The sequence below is a fragment of the Rissa tridactyla genome, chromosome 3 (genome assembly GCF_028500815.1).
Source record: "Rissa tridactyla isolate bRisTri1 chromosome 3, bRisTri1.patW.cur.20221130, whole genome shotgun sequence".
In the NCBI taxonomy this organism is placed as follows: domain Eukaryota; kingdom Metazoa; phylum Chordata; class Aves; order Charadriiformes; family Laridae; genus Rissa; species Rissa tridactyla.
The window spans coordinates 107,244,545-107,262,337 of record NC_071468.1 but is presented as its reverse complement, the minus strand read 5'-3'; the positions used below and the strand labels follow the sequence as shown (position 1 = coordinate 107,262,337).

General features: G+C 39.1%; 1 protein-coding gene across 8 annotated transcripts in view; it reads left to right on the top strand.

Annotated features, from left to right (window-relative positions):
- The window catches only part of EIPR1 (EARP complex and GARP complex interacting protein 1), a 105,777-nt gene that overhangs the window by 78,744 nt on the left and 9,240 nt on the right, over nt 1-17,793 (top strand). For 5 of the 8 annotated variants that reach the window (XM_054194156.1, XM_054194154.1, XM_054194157.1 and 2 more), the window contains one exon: nt 7,930-10,098. In XM_054194156.1, coding sequence (XP_054050131.1) covers nt 7,930-8,104 — 175 coding nt within the window. In that variant the 3' untranslated portion in view covers nt 8,105-10,098. Of the gene's footprint in view, nt 1-6,245; nt 7,898-7,929; nt 16,547-17,793 lie in introns of those variants that run through there. The other 3 variants (XM_054194153.1, XM_054194152.1, XM_054194155.1) reach the window with 2 other exon arrangements.

Here is a 17,793-nt window from a genome sequence, read left to right as displayed (position 1 = left end):
TCCTTTATTCTTGCCAGATTTTCTGTAGTAACTGACTGCTTTTTAAGGTTCACAACTAAAAAGTAATTCTTGGGAGATAACTTTTTTTTTAAGAAAAAAATACAGGTTTACCAAGTAATGAATACACAACAAACCAAAACTTGCTGTCTTCTGTTCTTACTAAGGAATTATTCCTTGAGGTTTCTCCTTTGGGTGTTTGTGCATGTATGTGTTGACATTTTGGGACTTTATATGCTCCCATCTTGGAGATGTGAACACACTTGCATAAGCAATATGACTAGGACTATTGTATGAGGATGTGTCTCTTGTCACAATTGAGTGACCTTCAGTTCCTCTTAACTGCTGATTCGCATTAGAGCAACTAGTTTGTTGTCTCTTCCCTACTTTTTAACTGCTACTGGTGGTGTTATTTCTCTCATCAATCGTAAAAAAGTAAGAGCATCCTCCCTGTATCGTATCAAAGGTCTCCCTAGCCTGTATCATGTCGCTGATAGTGGCCAAGAGGAAAGATCATAAAAACAGGAAAAGGAGGTGATGCTTCCCTTGGGTATGCTTCTAGCCCCTGACTATTTGCTGCTCAGGGACCTTTACTGCCTCTGAATCATCTTTGGAGACTTCTGATTCTTCCCTTTAGGACTTTCTTTTGCCATCAGCCATATTCTTGAGTTTAGCTCTCCTCCCTAACTGTGTTTACGTTTGTTCCAAAACATGCTAGGTGTGCATGCGCTGCCTTTGTGAAATGTGTCTAGGAGAAATATGCCAACTGCGTTTGTTTTATTGCGCTGAATAAGGAAAGGCTTCAGTGCTTTCTGTCTGTAAAGCCGAGACCCTCTGTCATAAGTATATAGTCTAAATAGGATCGAGCTGTCCACAGAGAGGAGCTATAGGCATGTGGCCAGAGGAGAGCTATGGTGTATTCTGGTCAAGTCCCTAGACTGGATAATTTAATGCACAATTCAAATACGGGGAAAAAAAAAAAAGCTGAGAAACGGGGAATGAAATGCTCTACTCATAGTTTAATTTCTAGCACCTTGACCCACAGGTAGGAAAAAAAGTGTAAAAATCAAATGAAAATAGAACAGTTGAGGTATTTGGGGTGCGTTTAGCTTTCATCCCCGAAGTTGGTGTTCCAGGGTAAGAATATAGGGAATGCTTTTTGATGCCTCAGTTTGAACAAGACATTTAAAACATTGTCATTCCACATCTATGGATGCAACTGACTAAGGCAGGCTTCTCGTTGGCCTCCTCTTCTTTAATGGCTTTACATTCTGGTGTTGCAAGGACTTCCTCCCTGCAACACTGAACTTGCCTTAATTCCAAATTTCCTGAATGTGTCTGTCAGTTCCCTTTTAGACCTCTGCAGGGCACTGAGAACTGTCTTCATCCGCAGGGACGTGGGGACTGTCTTATATCCTTTCTTCATTCTTTGGTCATCCAAAATCCTTATGTTAGTGAGTGAGTCTATATTTGGTTGTGTTAAACAAGTTCTACATTACTGTTTCTAACAATAAACAAAACCTACTACGTTCTTGCAGTTTAGTGAGACCATCTTTACTCGCCAATCAGGATTCCTTTTCTCTACTTATTGCAATATATTTATTTGCCTTATAGGTTTGGATTTTTAACTCTATAGGTCTCTGTTTGATTTGTTGATGGTACGCAGCATGAGAAGACTGTTTGCTACCTTAGGAGCACCAACAGCAAGGTACATGCTGCATCACACAGAATCACAGAATGATAGGGGGTGGAAGGGACCTCTGGAGATCATCTAGTCCAACCCCCCTGCCAGAGCAGGGTCACCTAGAGCAGGTTGCACAGGAACGCATCCAGGCGGGTTTTGAACATCGCCAGAGTTGGAGACTCCACCACCTCTCTGGGCAGCCTGTTCCAGTGCTCTGCCACCCTCAGGGTAAAGAAGTTCCTCCTCATGTTTACATGGAACTTCCTATGTTCACGTTTGTGCCCATTACCTCTTGTCCTGTCCCCGGGCACCACTGAAAAGAGCCTGGCCCCATCCTCCTGACACCCACCCTTTAAGTATTTATAAGCATTGATAAGATTCCCCCTCTCAGTCTGCAGCAGTGTTTTCATTCTTCATGACTTCTATGGCCAGAACTTCATGACAAGTCTCAATTGATAATGGAGGACTTGCTTTTTAAGAAAAAAAAAAAAAAACAACCACTTCTCTGTATCCATACCAATGAAAAGATTTATATGGGCAATAGCATTTTGAGCTTATACATCAGTCCTGAAGAGGAAGCCATCCTTACACTTTAATTTTGCAGAATGAGCTACCGGCTTCCTTAGCTCTCTTTGGGATTTACAGGCTTAAGATGTCTGCTGTGTTTTCACTGGCAGAACTGATTACTAAGGTCACTATGCTGCCTTCTCCCTTCTGATGCATTTTTTTGACATGTTCTAAGTTTATTCTTAACTTTGTTATCTATTGAAGATTGTACCAGAAATTCACATTAGGAAATATATATATTTTTTTTTTTTTAGTGTTTTTCCTGAAGTCTTATGTTTCCATTTTTTTCACCATAGATTTTAGCCACACTTCCCTTTGATACAAACAGAACAAGATCTAAACCAAGTACTTCTCACCATTTTGGAATTAAAGCTGAGAGTTGTAAAGGATTGGTCATTCCAGTACAGAGTATCTCATTCAGATGGTGAAGTTTTAATGAGATTTTAAGTATAGGAACGTCTTCAGCAATCAGAATGGACCAGAGAGAAAATGGTGGTTGCCTCTCTGTAGAAAGAGATTTCCTTCCAAATTCCATCTAAAGGAGGTGGTGGTTTCTACTTTTTCTGATAGAAATGCGGTTGGAGACTTTTGAATAGTAAATCATGTATTTTCATGATAATACATATGAACAGTGTGATCTCGCATAATACCTTTGTATAAACATTCATGACTTCATGAGAGTGAATTGTCAGCATTGGTATTTTGAAAAGTATTTGCAAAACTTTCGTGGGTATTTTCACAAAATGTATATATTTCAGGCTTTCAGGGTATTTTCACACAGCTGCCAATAGTGTTAATTTTGATTATATTTTTCTTGTGATATTTATGTCTTGGAGAAATCTGGAAATCATAGGATTATGCTATGGAATCAACCAAGAGACTCAATTAATTAAACTGGCTTAAGTAGTTTCTGGTTTGGGGAATGCCGATATTCAGGATTTTACTCGTTTAATTGCATAAGAAGCTGGGCCAAATCTAGTGCAGCAGCACTTACCAATTCCTAGACTACTTTGCTTTAAAAAGGCATGGTTTTTTTCTGTACTATTTCATTCTTTAACCCTCATTAGCAGATACACCCTCCTTAATTTATTTTACATATTAGTACAACTATGAAACCTGTTATGTTAAAATATGTGCTTCCTGTTTTTAAAGACGGAATTTTTCTGTAGAAGCAGTTCAGAAGGTTGGGGTTTGAGTAAAAAAAAAAAAAAAAAAAAAAATAGATAGTGCTTGCAATACTGAGAATAGCCAATTAGCAAATATAGAAATTGTGTTCCGGCATAAACATCCTTGAATGCTGTTTTCCTTAAGAGAGTGAAAAAGGAAATAGTGTGTTGTCTAAGCTTACCGGAAACAAAACCTTACAGTTGCTAAGTTTTCTCCACAGTTAAAGGGAAAAGGCATCCACGGGGCTTATTCTGGAATCCACTGGCATGCTTTTTGGGATTCATTTTGGACACTGCAGAACAGTTGCTGCTCTATAGAATCACATCTACTTCATAGTAGTTTTAGATTAAAGAGGATTTAATTTTGACTGTGATAAGGAATTAACAATTGTTGGTGACTCTGAAAAGCATATTTTATTGAACATAGTGGTGACAAAACAGAATCACAAGCACTGCAAACTTAAGTGGTTGTTAGCATGAGAAGTAATTGGAAATAACAGCTCTCTACATGAAAACAATTATCCAAGGCTTAACAGGCTTCTCTCTCAAGTCTGTAAAACAATTAACCTCAAAGTTATCTAGTAAAATGAAAGCTCTTCTCCTTTCATAGGAGAAGCTGCTAGGGGTCGTGCTGTGTGAATAAGACCACAAAGAGAAAGTAGTCTGGTTTCAGCTCTCTGTGGTCTTAAATTTATGCAGGATGTAGGTAGAGATTACACGTTTCTTACTGTGAGTTCTTGATGACATAAGAGTTCATGCCTTGTCAGTTGATGCATTGCAAGAACATATATAAGGAGAGAAAAAGGTGGTTTAGTCTGGCTAGAAAAAGTCCTTAAAATAGTACAGGAAAATGAGAAAATAAAGGAACTTTTTAAGGGGCAGGGAGATTTAGGACAGGGAAGAAAATAGTTTACTAATCTTGCCCGGCGTAAGAAGTGATTACCAAGTGTGTGTATCAAATATAGTCCAGTCAGGCTGCTCTGTCAAGGGATCAATAGGCCAAACACCTACACCAAACTAGCTAGAGCATAGCAACTACCTCTTTACACCCATAATCTGCAGCTTTTATGTAAAAGCAGAAATCTCTGTGTTTTGGAGCAACCTGAATCGTACGTATTAAAGTAGCATAGAAGGAGGTTTCCTTCATATCCACCCCTGTACAGGTACTCTTCCTGTTTCTGAACTTCTCTAACTGGGAAGAAATTTAAGATCCTGAACTCTCCTCCCTGTCCCAAAACCTGCCAAAGATCTACTGACTATCCCAGTATCCAGTCCATTTTGAATACTCTCCTTTTCTGTGTCCGGTGTTATGCATTTAACCTAAGAGGCCAAATAACTGAGCATTGTCATCACAAGTTGGTAACTATGAAATGGAAAGTTTCTGAGATAAGCATAATGCAGTATGCTTTTAATCATTGCTACATCATGATTAGCGTATTAGACAAAAATACACTTATCAGTGCTATAACATGTTAGGCTCTGAAATTACCTGCTGTATATTAAGGAGAAATAAAATTGTAGCAGCTATTAAAAACAGAAGGATAATTAAAATAGCTAAATAGACAAAACCAAGATAAATATATGTTGTTTTGTATGTGTTCCACTAATATGTGCTGTGGCTAAAATAATCTTTTTTTGTAGACTCTGTTTTTATATATATATATTTAAAAGGTATCTGTTACCTTGCTTAAATAAATGTCGGTGTCATAGCTGTTAAGTCTGTAACTTCTTGCATTAACCAAATTATATTTAATACCTGGGAAGCTAGGAGTCTGAGCTCATTCGTTAATAAATAAAAATGTGCAAAAGCTGTGGAAAATTTCATTGAGAGTAAATAGTTTGTTGTGGCACTCAGAAACTGAACCATTCTAAGCATCCTATATTCATATAGATTCAAAAATTGTATCCTTAGCATGTTCTTGGATTATCAAAAAAAGCATGCACATAGCCAAAATGCAGACAAATCTGAGGTGTTTTCTTGTAAGTCTCTTAGCATGGGATACGGTGGTCTCTCTTCAAGAGATTCCTGTTGTGAGGGAAAAAAAACCCGACTACAAACAACCTGGCTCCTTTTTTTTTTTTTTAATTCTTTTTAACAGTCTTTCACGTATGTGAAATAAATTCTGCTCTTTGTTCTACTGGCAGAATCCTTCTGGACTTATTACCCATTACGTAATTTAAAGGCTAATCTTTTTTCATTCATAGTGTTAGTAAAGGATGCTCATGGACAGTTTCTTTTGGATCTTCTGTATTGTTCCTGAGACACGTGTCATCCTGAGATTATTTTTTTCCTTCCTGATCATCTTGTGTAGTTTCTAGCTGTTTTTCACCAAGCGATCACTTCCATAAGGATTTTCTTAGATTCTCAATAGCTCAAGGCTATGCCGTTCTTCTGCACAAGTAGTCTATACATAATATTATCATAGATCTATACCATTTAAAACAAACAAAAAACCCCACCGAAAACTGATCTCATGTGGCCTGAAGAACCACATGGAACAGCATCCTTTCTTTTTCTGGGAAGGCACAAAATTACTTTCATACCCAAGAAGAAATTCAGTGTATAGATAATAATATGAGTCAGTTAAGAATTGTAGTTATAAATGAAAATGCCAAACAGAAGTTCATCTGCGGGCTTCTTTCCTGAACACTCATTCCCCTATGACTTCTGTAAATTAAATTAGATGAACTGTGTTATTTAAATGAAACACTGAAATTACTCTGAGCATACAGAAAATAGTATAATCTAGGAGCTTATTTGTCCTTGTTTATCCAACCTTTGGTTAACTGAGACTCCTGGTTAACTGAAAGTCGGCCGTGTCCCCTGACAGCCATGTGCACCGTGCATTACTCCCCTGCTTATCCGGAGAGACATCTGAAACCTTCAGAATAATGGAGTTGTGGGTAAGTGGGTGAGCACCGCGTGAAGCACATTGCTGTCTGGGGACATGACCAACTTTCACTTAACCAGGCATGTCAGTTAGCAGGAAGTTAGAAAAACACATTGCAGGAGATGGAGTGTCTGTGTGTGTGTGTGTTTATTGGCTCTCTGCTGTTAGATGGTTTGTATCAAAGTACATATTCAGGAGAATTGCAAAACAAGCCTGCTCTTTGCAATTAACCAGGGGCTGTGTAGTGTTTGTGCCATGACCTTTTTTTGTTGGTTGACCTTAAACGTGGCATAAGTAAATGATTAAAGGTCCTTGAAACTAAATATCTGAAGCTATTCTGCAGGATCAGACTGCTTTTAGTTTATTCATTGAATTCAATTGAATTTTAATTGTGATGTTAGATTCACAGCTGGTTACGCTGGCTAGGTGCAGCAGCGATATTTTGCAAGCGATTTAAATGTGGTACCATATACTCTTTGTGACTGTCAAGACGCACGCTTTCAGAGAGCAGCGGTAAAGGGCAAAGACGGCCAATAACAACACTTCATTTCTGTAGTAGCAGCATCTGTTTAAATGATTGAGTGGCACTCACAAGGCTCTTTTGGCTTTGCTTTCTGTTAGGAGGATTGCAGCCTTAATACAAGGCTGTTTCTGGGAGGCAGGGGGGTGCTTCTGAAAGGCTGAGTGATTCCTGTCAGACAGGGGTGATCCTCTGTGGGTGAAGGAGCTCTAAGGTCATCCTCTGAAAACTCACCTACCCTGTAGCTACAGAATAATGTGCTGTGGTGTTGCTGTGAGAGGAGGGATTGGCTCTGTGCGTGGAGGGGACTGTTCTCAGCCTGCAGAGCACAATCGGTGACTCTTGGGTGGTTTGGACTTCAGAGAATAGCCTGAATCTGTTCTTGAATATTTGCAATGCAAAAGAGAATCTGTCTGCCCCTCATGATGTAGGTGACCTGGAGCCTTGGGTGTTGCAGTGAGAGGTGAGGTTTGCAATAATAGATGAGAATCCACTGTTAGTATAATGGCAGGATAAAAATTAGGAATGGGAATTAAAAACTAAAGTGTTTGGAGTGGTGCCTCTATCTCCCGTCCGGAGAGAATGGGTCCAGGATGGCAGCACAGGAGAGGCTGTGATGTTAGGAACTGCAACTTCTTACCTACCTACGTGTGTCTAATAAAATTATATATTATTTTAAGAGTTCAGTTAACAGCAAAGGGGGAAAGGAAGGGGTGGAGCATGGTGAGAGAAAAGGTGTTGATAAAAATGCAAGTTTAAGTGATTTTAGATCATACCTTTTAGTTTAACTTGCTTTAGAGAGAGATGCTTAGTGTAGGTTCTGAGAGACTTGGAAATGCACTGCAGTTGAGAATAACAGATACTTTGTCCCTGCAAATGGGGTCTTTAACATTGACTTGACTCTGCTGTGTTAATGTAAAAAATAGGTACATGCAGACATCTAATATAAAATATTTCCTGAGAGCCTACTACTGCATTCTTATACTTAAATGGGAGGTTGCGTATATAGATGTGACACTTAATATTGCTTTTTAAACCAAGTGTGTTCACAGATCCTTACTATTTTCTTTTTTTTTTTTCTTTTCTTTTTTCCTTCAATTTTAGGATTAAAGAGCCCCTTCAGGACAGCGTAATAGCTACCTATGAAGAACATGAAGATAGTGTATATGCAGTTGAATGGTCCTCAGCAGACCCATGGCTATTTGCCTCTTTAAGTTATGATGGCAGACTTGTTATTAACAGGGTTCCCAGAGCTCTTAAATATCACATACTGTTATAATTTGTTTGGATTATGGTGGAGTTGTTATCTTGATGTACACAATTGGTAGGTATTGTTTAGGTTTTTTTCGGGATCTATTTTTATTAAGTATAAATGCTGAAATTTTGTTAAGAATATCTGTACTAATATAGACACTTCTAATTTGTCTTTTGTATTTGCCTTGGAAAACTATGATGCATTTTCTGAAGTCTGTGATACTTAATTTTTTTTTTTTTTTTGAGGGTCTAATCACTTTGGGAATTATTTCTAGAGATACTGGATATTTCCCATACTATACCTTTATTTTAGCTTTATTGCAAATACAGTGGATTATAAGAAGTGTTGTTATGCTGATATAAAGCTGGGACAAGGTAGGATGCATGTGGCAAAAGTGATCTACTCGTTTACAATAATAATATTTTATATTTCTGATAATAAGCAGCCTTCCGTTCTTAGCTAAAGCCACATTCTGCTAACTATTCTGGTCATTCTTCCATGTTTATAGATACAGTTGGGAATGGTCTTAAAAGGCTTTCTTAATTCAGTCTAATATTTTAAACAGTTTTTCTCCAATTTTGCATATCCAAAGAAGAAATGTTAATCATGAAGGTGAAACCTTCAGAATATGTTTTTCATTTAAGCATTATGGTAGTATCAACAAAGTACCATTCTGTAATTTGCAAACTAAATGCAATTTTGAGCTATGTGTCAGTACTGGAAACAATATCAGTCTTTACCAAAATCTCTTATACTCTCATGTAATGTATTATCCCATGTTTATAGAACTTAGTTGTGCTGTAGTATATTTTGAGAGACTCTGGAGCTATGCCATTGTTACCCTGAAAAAAATCTCTTTAGTATTTGTGAGTAGTCTCTCTTTCTTATCCTTTTGGCTCTGTGCCATCCTGCAGTATGCTGACATGATGTAGCAGGCTTTCAACTAAGCACACGACATCCTTTGGTATATCCTGCTCTTTGCAATACCTGACCCAGGCATCGGTGACTCTCTTGTTACAAAAGCTGAGAACAGGCAGACGCTGCCCTGCAGGAGAATGCACAGAAAACCTGAGCTGTAAATGGAAGGCATGGTGAAGCATGCCTGTACGGACTGACACCCCCCTTCCCCTTGCCTAGCTTGCTGTTAAGATGAAAATTCTGCTGCCTATTCCTTGTGTACTCAGACTAACCACAGCAGTAATTATTCCCCCGTTGGCATTTCGTCATTGTTATTTCCCATTAACATCAGAACCTGGGTGTGTGCGATGGTGTTGGTGGCGGTAGCATTGTGTAAGGCCCTTCTGAAGAAATGGCAAGAACATGGGATGGAAAGATCAATACTAGCCTCTTTCCATGATTCCTCCCGTTGCTATGACAACCATTGTTGTTAGTGTTGAGGGCCAGCCTGCTGCTCACCTCTGCTTGTCCTTACCCACTCTTGGATCGAAACATGTCCAAATGTGACTTGTTGTGTATACACAGCTGCTTCTGTGAGAACACGCTTTGAGAGTATGACTGACTGCTATAGGCCAAAACATCCAGAAAAGATGAAAGCTGAGTTCTATTTCTGGCTTTCTTAAAGAGCTTGTTTGGAAGAATTCACAGGAGCGAAGTAATCTAATTAAATCATCTGTACTATTGTTTGTATTTGTGTTACGATGCCGCCTGTGTGCTCGAGAATGAATGCTTCATTGGCAATTCTGATGGTCTGATTTTCTGTGTTAAGATTTTAAACTTGTGCTATTTCAAATTGTCTTAATCTGTAATTAGGTATGAGCTATTCACCTATATACTGTAAGAAAAATTACATTTTCAAATCAGTAGTGCTTCAGTTCTCTGAATAGCAAAATCCTTGGTTGGGCTGCAGCTTTATATGTGGAGCTTTCTGTCTTCAGATACAAAACCTTGTTGGTTCCCCCCCCCCAGAAAAAAAAAACCCACCTTGCAGTATATCTTTAGTATGCAGCAGAAGTCTTTAAAACTTTCTTCACATTAGCAATAAAGGTCTAATGAAGATCTTTTGTCTGATAATGTGTATGGCTTGCAGTGTGAAAGTGATGGGAAATTACGTAACAGTATGTGGGATTTGATTTCATTTTTAACACGTAATAAATGCGGAACAGATTTCAGACTAATTTTGATGTGGCTGTATTTAATATTGTAAGCTTATACAAGCTGGAAAGCTCTGTAAACAAATAATATCAAGAAATATTTTCTTTTGGTTTAGTTTTGTTGAATTTGTATAATATCACTCAATCAGGAAGAGGAGAGGGGTTGAACGCTGGGAAGGGAGTAGCAGGTTGAATTTGAATGAAACATGTTATGGCAGAATCAAGAGAGCAGGAAGGGTCAAGTTTTAATCATTTTCAGCTGTCTGTAAAGCGGGATCTGAGCTATGTGTTACAGCACTGGCAGCAATATAGAAATGAGCTTCAGAAAGGGAAGGCTTTTGACAAGGTTTCATCCCAGGCTGTTAAAGAAAGCAAGCTGCTGTAGGATAAGAGGAGGGGTTCAAAGATGGTTAAATAACTGATTAAAAGATGAAATAGGAAGCAGAAATAAATCCTCACATTTCGTGGCAAAAAGAAATTAGCAATGAAGTCTTGCAAGGATCTGTGCCTAAGCCTGTACTTTACAGTATACTCGTGAGCTTTTTGGAAGAAGGGCTGCATAGAAATATGGCAAAGTTTGCAGAAGATGTTCAGAGTAGTAAAGATGACTGACTAAAGAATTATGGAAGGGCCTTACCTCCATGGAGTGGCTGGATGATAAAATGGTGGAAGAAATTCAGCGCAGAAAACACGAAGTAACAGGGAGAAAACAGTCATTTTGCATAACTCCTGGGGACCACCAGTGTATGGCTGATACTACTGGGAAGTAAGATCTTAGGGTTTTTATAGATCTTTAAAAATGTTAGCTTAATAGAGGTTAGAATTTAATTAAAATGTTGGGAATTACTATAAAGCAAATAGAGAAGAAAATAAAGCATTGTTAATCTATTTATTTAATAGATATTTATAAATCTGTGGTGTATGTGCATCTTGAATACTGTGTGTAGTTCTGGTTTCTTCCACCTCAAACTCAATGTAAAGTAAAACTGGGTAAGATTTTAGAGGAAGGTGACAGGAATGATGAATAGCATGCAACACCTGTACAAGGATAACTAAATCGACTGAAAGGCAGATGGTTGAGAGGGAATGATAAAAGTCCATAAAATCACAAATGGCAGAGGGAGAGGATGAATAGGGAGTGATTGTTCACTGTCTCTCCTGATACCAGGACTAGAGGTTATTAAATGGAATCTGCAGGTGGTGGCTCAAAGCATACAAAATGAGGTGGTCTCCACAGGCGTGCAGGTGAGCTATGGCACTCCTCTTTCCCGCCACACACACACAAAAAAACCCAAAACACCCAAAGAAACAATAAAAAAAAAAATCTCATTAATGTTAAAGTTTACATGACTTGAAAGTAACTGGACCAGTACTTGAAAGATGAATCCATTAAAGGCTGCTAAGTATAAAGGCAGAATCTCTGGCTTAGAAAATCTTTTTGAACCATGAATCGCTGGACACTACAAAGAGTACTGGCAGAGAATCCCTGTGTGCTTGTCCAGTCTTTACTTACCTCCCTGGACACGTGCATTTGCCAGTAAAGGCAGAAAATAGAAGTTAAAAATAATACTGTGTTCTCTAAAGCTTTGTCTCTACTGCTGAGACAGCATGTTCCTCCTGCATGTTTCTCTCTCACAACTGTTTTCTTTGGTCGAAAGTTGTGTTTTAGGGGATTTCAGGAAACACTCATGTCTCAGATGAATTTCTTGCAGAATCTCAGTCTTATTTCTGGAAACTAACTTGTTGAAAAACACTCCTTGGGAGTAAGGCTGTGGAGGGAAGCTGATTTCTGTACAGCAAGGAGTCCATCACCGCTTCGGAAATTCAAATCGTGGTCAGACTGATGTCACAGCACTTGGTTGTTTCAGTGTCTCATAGAGAATGCAGTTTATAGATTCACGTATCAGCATTGGTAAGCACACAATTGTTGTGTTTTCAAACAAACACCTCTTAAATGATTTTTCTTTCTTTGCAGACTGTATCCAGGTAAGAAGCTTTAGTAGGTTTTGGTTTTGAAAAAGTGAATTGTGGTATTCCGTAAGAATGTCAGATTGGCAATGTTGCCATCTAACAACATGTTTTATTCCAGATTTGGTCTTGAAAATCTTTTCTCTGTCACTTCTGATATATGCGTCTGGTATGGAATTACACAAATGCTTGAGATGTGGTGGTTTTGTTCCACAGAAAGTGAATTGTTGAAAAGAGAAAGGAATTGATAATACTTTTAAAAAGCTTTTGAGCATGATCTAAATGAAACTCACCAAAGTCAATACAAGTCTTGGCCATTTAATGAGAAGCCTGAAATAGCAATCTATTTCACTTGAACTGAAAATGGTGCTAACTTCAAATTAAAAAACAAAACAACAACAACAACAACAAAAAAACCCCACACAAACACCACAAAACACTGGAAAAGCAAAACCCTCAGTACTGACCTGGACTTTGCCTTTGGTGTCAGTGCTAAAATTAGCCTGACCTGTACTGAAGGCCATGAAGTTAATGAACTGCTTGTCAACTTTAGAACTAATGAAAATCATGTATTGGATGGCATGGGTACTTGCTCCAGGTGTTTGCTCCAGACCAGTTCTCCTTACCTCATACCTTTTCATGTCACAAAGGTGAGTGGAGACAAGCAGCCTGGATTATGTTCAACACTAAAATTAGTTGAAGACAGTGCTTTGTAAAGAATTAAGCTGCTTGACCATTGTATTTTCTAACTAACAACTGAAAGCGTTAGTTCTGTATTTGCTTCTTCATTTGTAATTCCTGAATCTTACAGCCTGGTACCTCTTGCAGTATTTGAGACTGAAATTCTGCAGCTTGTTTCAGATGGCCTTCAACAGTATCGTCTGACATGGTAAGACACCATGACGTAGATATGCAATGAAAAGTAGGTAATGATAACTGTTAAGATCAGCATTTGGTTACAAGCTTATAATGCTGTAGAGCTGCTATTTGGCTTCACAGAGGATATTGAGCGTTTTGGGGTTTTTTTTTTGCTTTTTCTAGGGGATATGAAGAAAGTACTTAAAACTTCGTTGTGGAGCCTGTGGTATGAATGCCATTCTGAGGCTGCAGAAAGCCTATGATTTCTGGAATAGCAAGTGAAGTGACTGAGACAAAAGTGCAAATCAGTTTTTAGAGAAGCCTGGCTTTCCCATAAAGGGAGCTGCTGGGTGTGAAGCCATGGATACTCTCCAGAACCATTTGCACATTGCTCCTGCTCATTCCAGCTGCCACTTTGGTCAGTGAAGAACTAGTGAAGTGAGAAGAAAATGACACGTAGAGGTTTGGAGAAAAAGACAAAGGAAGAGAAAAAGTAAAAGGAAGACTGACAAATACAGGGTGAAAAGTCAATTGAAAAAGACAAGATCAGGGAAAGATTGGTTTGGAAAACAGAAATAGGAAAGTCGGAAGAAATTGGGAGTAAATGAAGTAAAGAGAACGATACAGTGAAAAGGAGTAAGCAAATGGAGAAGAATTTTTGTTTGCTTGTTTTAGCTATGGTACTAAAGGCCCTTAAAGTCTTCCATGTTACTCTCCCTGTGCTAACTGATTTAAGTGCTGGAGAATTACTGATTTACATTGCAGCATTTTAGTTCTGATATCGGAGATGGTTCATGCAGGACAGTTGCTGTCAAGTTTGGCATAAAGAAATATATCCTTGTTGATCTATAAATTTTTAGTCCTAATTCGTAGGTTTTAAGGGGTTAGAATTTTCAGCTGGTGATTCTTCTTTTCAGAGATCAGGTTGCAACCGCACGCGTGAGCAGTTGTAGTCGACTCAAGGGAGCAGTACCCTGAGAGGCAGGAAGAAAATTTCAAGTGGGCTGTTTCTTGAGTCACACTAGTTAGATCTGCAAAAGCATGTGCTTATGACAGGCACTGTTTATCCCCCTGTTTATGATTTCACAGGAGTGTCCTAGTTAGAACAACTCAAGGCATTAGAGTATCTGAGGCACATCTTCATTTCCACACAGATTCACCTTACAGCAAAAGAATTTTCAGCTGTTCTTGAGAAAATCCTCCCTATTGGGATGACACAAGTTTTGGTGCTACAGCAGCCCCGACTTCATAAAGGGTTTTTAGTGCTCCAGCACAGAAGATAGCTTTGGGGAGAAAGAGATGAATGAGTCTTGCTAAATCCAGGAGCCAAGCTCCCTGTGTGGAGATGCATGGCAAATATGTGGGTTGCTGTTGCCCTGGAGCTATAGCAACAGCTGCCAAGCAGCTGGGCTGGGCAGGGAGGACCTCTAATGTACCTTCTCAGCAAATTGTCCATTTATTCTGATGCTGCCCTGAGTTCAGGATTTTGGCAGGAGAAACTATGGAAGAGCTTTTAAACAGAATGAATTTAGAAGGGGATGGGAAACCTCGGAAAACCCAAAGATACCACATACTAATCGGCAAGTCTAGATGAGCTGAATCCTGGGGTGGTAATAGACTTGGCAGACAAATTCTCTGAACCACTGCCAGTTTCTAAAAATTTGCAGAGGATTGAGAAGGCAAGAAAGACTGGAAAACAGCAGAAGTGGTATTGATATTTGGAGCTACATGGAACAGCAGTGCATGGAGTTGGATAAGGAAACGTGTTTCAGAGCGAGGAAATTTTAGCCAAATTATAAATGTTTTATTTGCCTTTTTTTACTTAGATTTTTATTTATAAACACCAGTCAAAATACTAGCAAATATCAGAAATTATATGATCGCGTCCATGCAACAAAGCCAGATTATAATCCAAAATGTTTGTATGATTTCCCTTACACCTCTCTGTTTTCCAAAAAGGATGGGTGGAATGTACTATATAATCGTAAATTTGTCTTCAAACACACATGAAAAAAAGTAAAACCAAGTATATTCTCATCGTTTCTTATAATGGGAAAGAGTTTCTGCTATAAAGTAATGAACCATCCTTTGACACTCTGCCTGGAAATCGGGGCAGGGGGAGACAGAATACCTGGAACTTGACTTTGCAGAGATTGAGAACAAGAATGTTTGTTTCCAGCATGCAGCTTAAGGGGTAAAACACTCACTTGAGTACTTTCAGCCGTGTCTCAGTACACGTGTATCAGCGTTTTAAGCAGAAGTTATCTATCTAAAACTGTTTCCAAAAAGGAATTATGATTCTTAGGATCATGATATACCAGCACAAACAGGAAAGCATCTTCTTAAAATTAAGAATATATCCTTATTCTTAAGAGAGTATCTGCGTAACACATCTATTTGCAACTACAAAAGAGAGAGGCTTGGCTGCATAAATGTCTGCTGATAGCAGCTGGTAGGTAGATGGAGCCATAGATACTTTGATGCTGTTGCTTTTTTTTCTGTAAGTCAATCTGGGTAAAATGGGAGAAATCTGGTAGATATATTATTATTGGAAAGTCTGTTAGGAAAAGCACTAATGAAAGCTTCATCACAATGGGAGCTGTTTAATCTTTCCCAAAGCAAATACCAGAGAGCTTCAACAACTGTTCTGACCATCCTGTCAGATGTGAGTGACAGTTACTTGGATTCAGTTTCCTAGATAGAGGCATATTTCTGATCCGTGTTTTAATCCTCTATTTTCAGTGTTAATGCTGTCTGAATATCTTCAGTCTATTGTTTGAATGACTTAGAAAACACTGTACAATTTTCTATTGCAGTTCATCTGCACTTGTAAGACAGAGGGAAAAGCTGCTTTTGTTTATAAGTCTGTTCATGCTGCTGTATCGGGAAGTATTCTGGTTTCTATTCTTGTGTCCTATACCTCAAGGATCAAATCACAATTTGAGTTCTACGGGTTTTGGACTGGTCATTGCTGAGGGCTAAGAAGAGCTGTGGATGAAGGCTGAGCATGACTGACGTGTTCATATTCATCAGAAAACAGAGTCAGCTGGAGAGAACGAGGGAGTAATTGTTGGTGTGCTCCCTCCCTCACTGCTTGTGCAGAAAGACATAGGCTGCGGGGAGGAAGCTACCTGAGGTTATTAAGATTAATACTGCTAGAAATTCCAATCAGCTCACACAAGGCTGCTCCTCAAGGCTGTCAGATGCCTACTGCTTTCTCTGATTCAGGCGGGGCCACATCAATTTCGAATTTCCCAACAGAGGCTCCTATGATTTATGAGTTTAGGAGGCTGATAAATGCGGTTAGTTGAAGTGTTCATGAAATAATTGAATCAGAATAATTTCAGTCAGCTGTGCTCAATTTATTTTCTCTCATAACCACAGGAGGGTGCAATTTTGGATTGGGAGCTTCATCTCAAGGATTCCTGTCACAGGAAAGATTGTGGAACCTGGAATAGAGCAACTTAATTTTGCTGCCAGGCCTGTATGACAGCTTATGAGCTGACTTAAGATCCATCAGAACTGGAGAGTAAGTACCTTGAGCTTTTCTGGTATTGCCCATGACAGAGGCTGAGTCAGTTCTGGTTTATGCATTGTGGGATCATGTCTGCTGGGAAGGATAATGAGAGTTCTACTATTCAGTGTTTGAAAATCACTTTACTGTTCAGTTGGGAGGGCGTCGTTCTTTACGCTTGTTTGTAGCAAATTATTTTCAGATGACAAGTTTTATGAATATTTCACTTCTGGGTTTTGTGCATTTTTCTGGAGTGGTGATCATCAGCATCAATTCTGTCCTTACAGTGAAAGGAGCACCCCATGCATCCCTGAAGAGTGTTATATGAAACTTTTAAAAGCAAATTTGACCCTACGAGTTTATCATTTGTCTGGTGTAACTTTCCCATATAGCCGAAAAAGAATTACATTTTGGGTGGATTGTCCTAGAAAGAGTACCGAATGTAAAGCACACTGTGAAACAGGAAGGTGAGCTGATTGCAGTGTTATGATGACTGGCTGAGGTTGGTAGAGAATGGAAGAGCCCAGCAAGTGCTCATCCCAAGAGCTAGAGAGCGACTGTGTTGCAGACAAAAATCTTCCTGTTGTCACGAGCAAGGTATTTTTAATAATCTGAGAGCTGCAAGCAGGGGAGGATATGTGGGAAAAGGCAGGGGCTTGTGTCTGTGTTATTCAGTTCAGGTACCTTTTGAAATGTGCAAAGAAACTCTGCAAACAGTATACAGGCAAAAATTTAACAGGCTACTAGGTCTAGCGCTAGTGTATTCCCCATGTCTGGTAAGACACCTGAAGTGAATTTAGCTGGCCATGAAGGTGTCAGTAGACTGGGGAGGGGTTGTCCTCTACACCGCTTGGAACAGAGTTGTAGAGTTGCCGTCTTCCCGCTTCATTTATCCTATTAGGATTTTATACCTCTGCATTTTGGTGTCTTTTCCCTATTGAATCCTTGAGCTGCTAATTTTCCCACCACAACAGTATTAACTCTGTCTCCAATTTCATGTTTATTGTGTGTGGCTTTTGCCCATAGACTTTCATACAGCCTTTTCTCACAACTCGTGAGCTTTCTCAGAACCTGTAACCAAAGCTGGGCAGCGTGCCATAGATGGCAAAGGGCTGCTGGGAGAGCAGCTTTCCCAAGAGTCCTAATCTGTGTAAGATAAAAATGGACAGGTTTATTCTATGGTGAGCCAGGAATGAAGCTGCTAGAGATATGTGTTACCCCAGGTAGTTTGTGTCAGCATGGATATACCAACGATCATATGA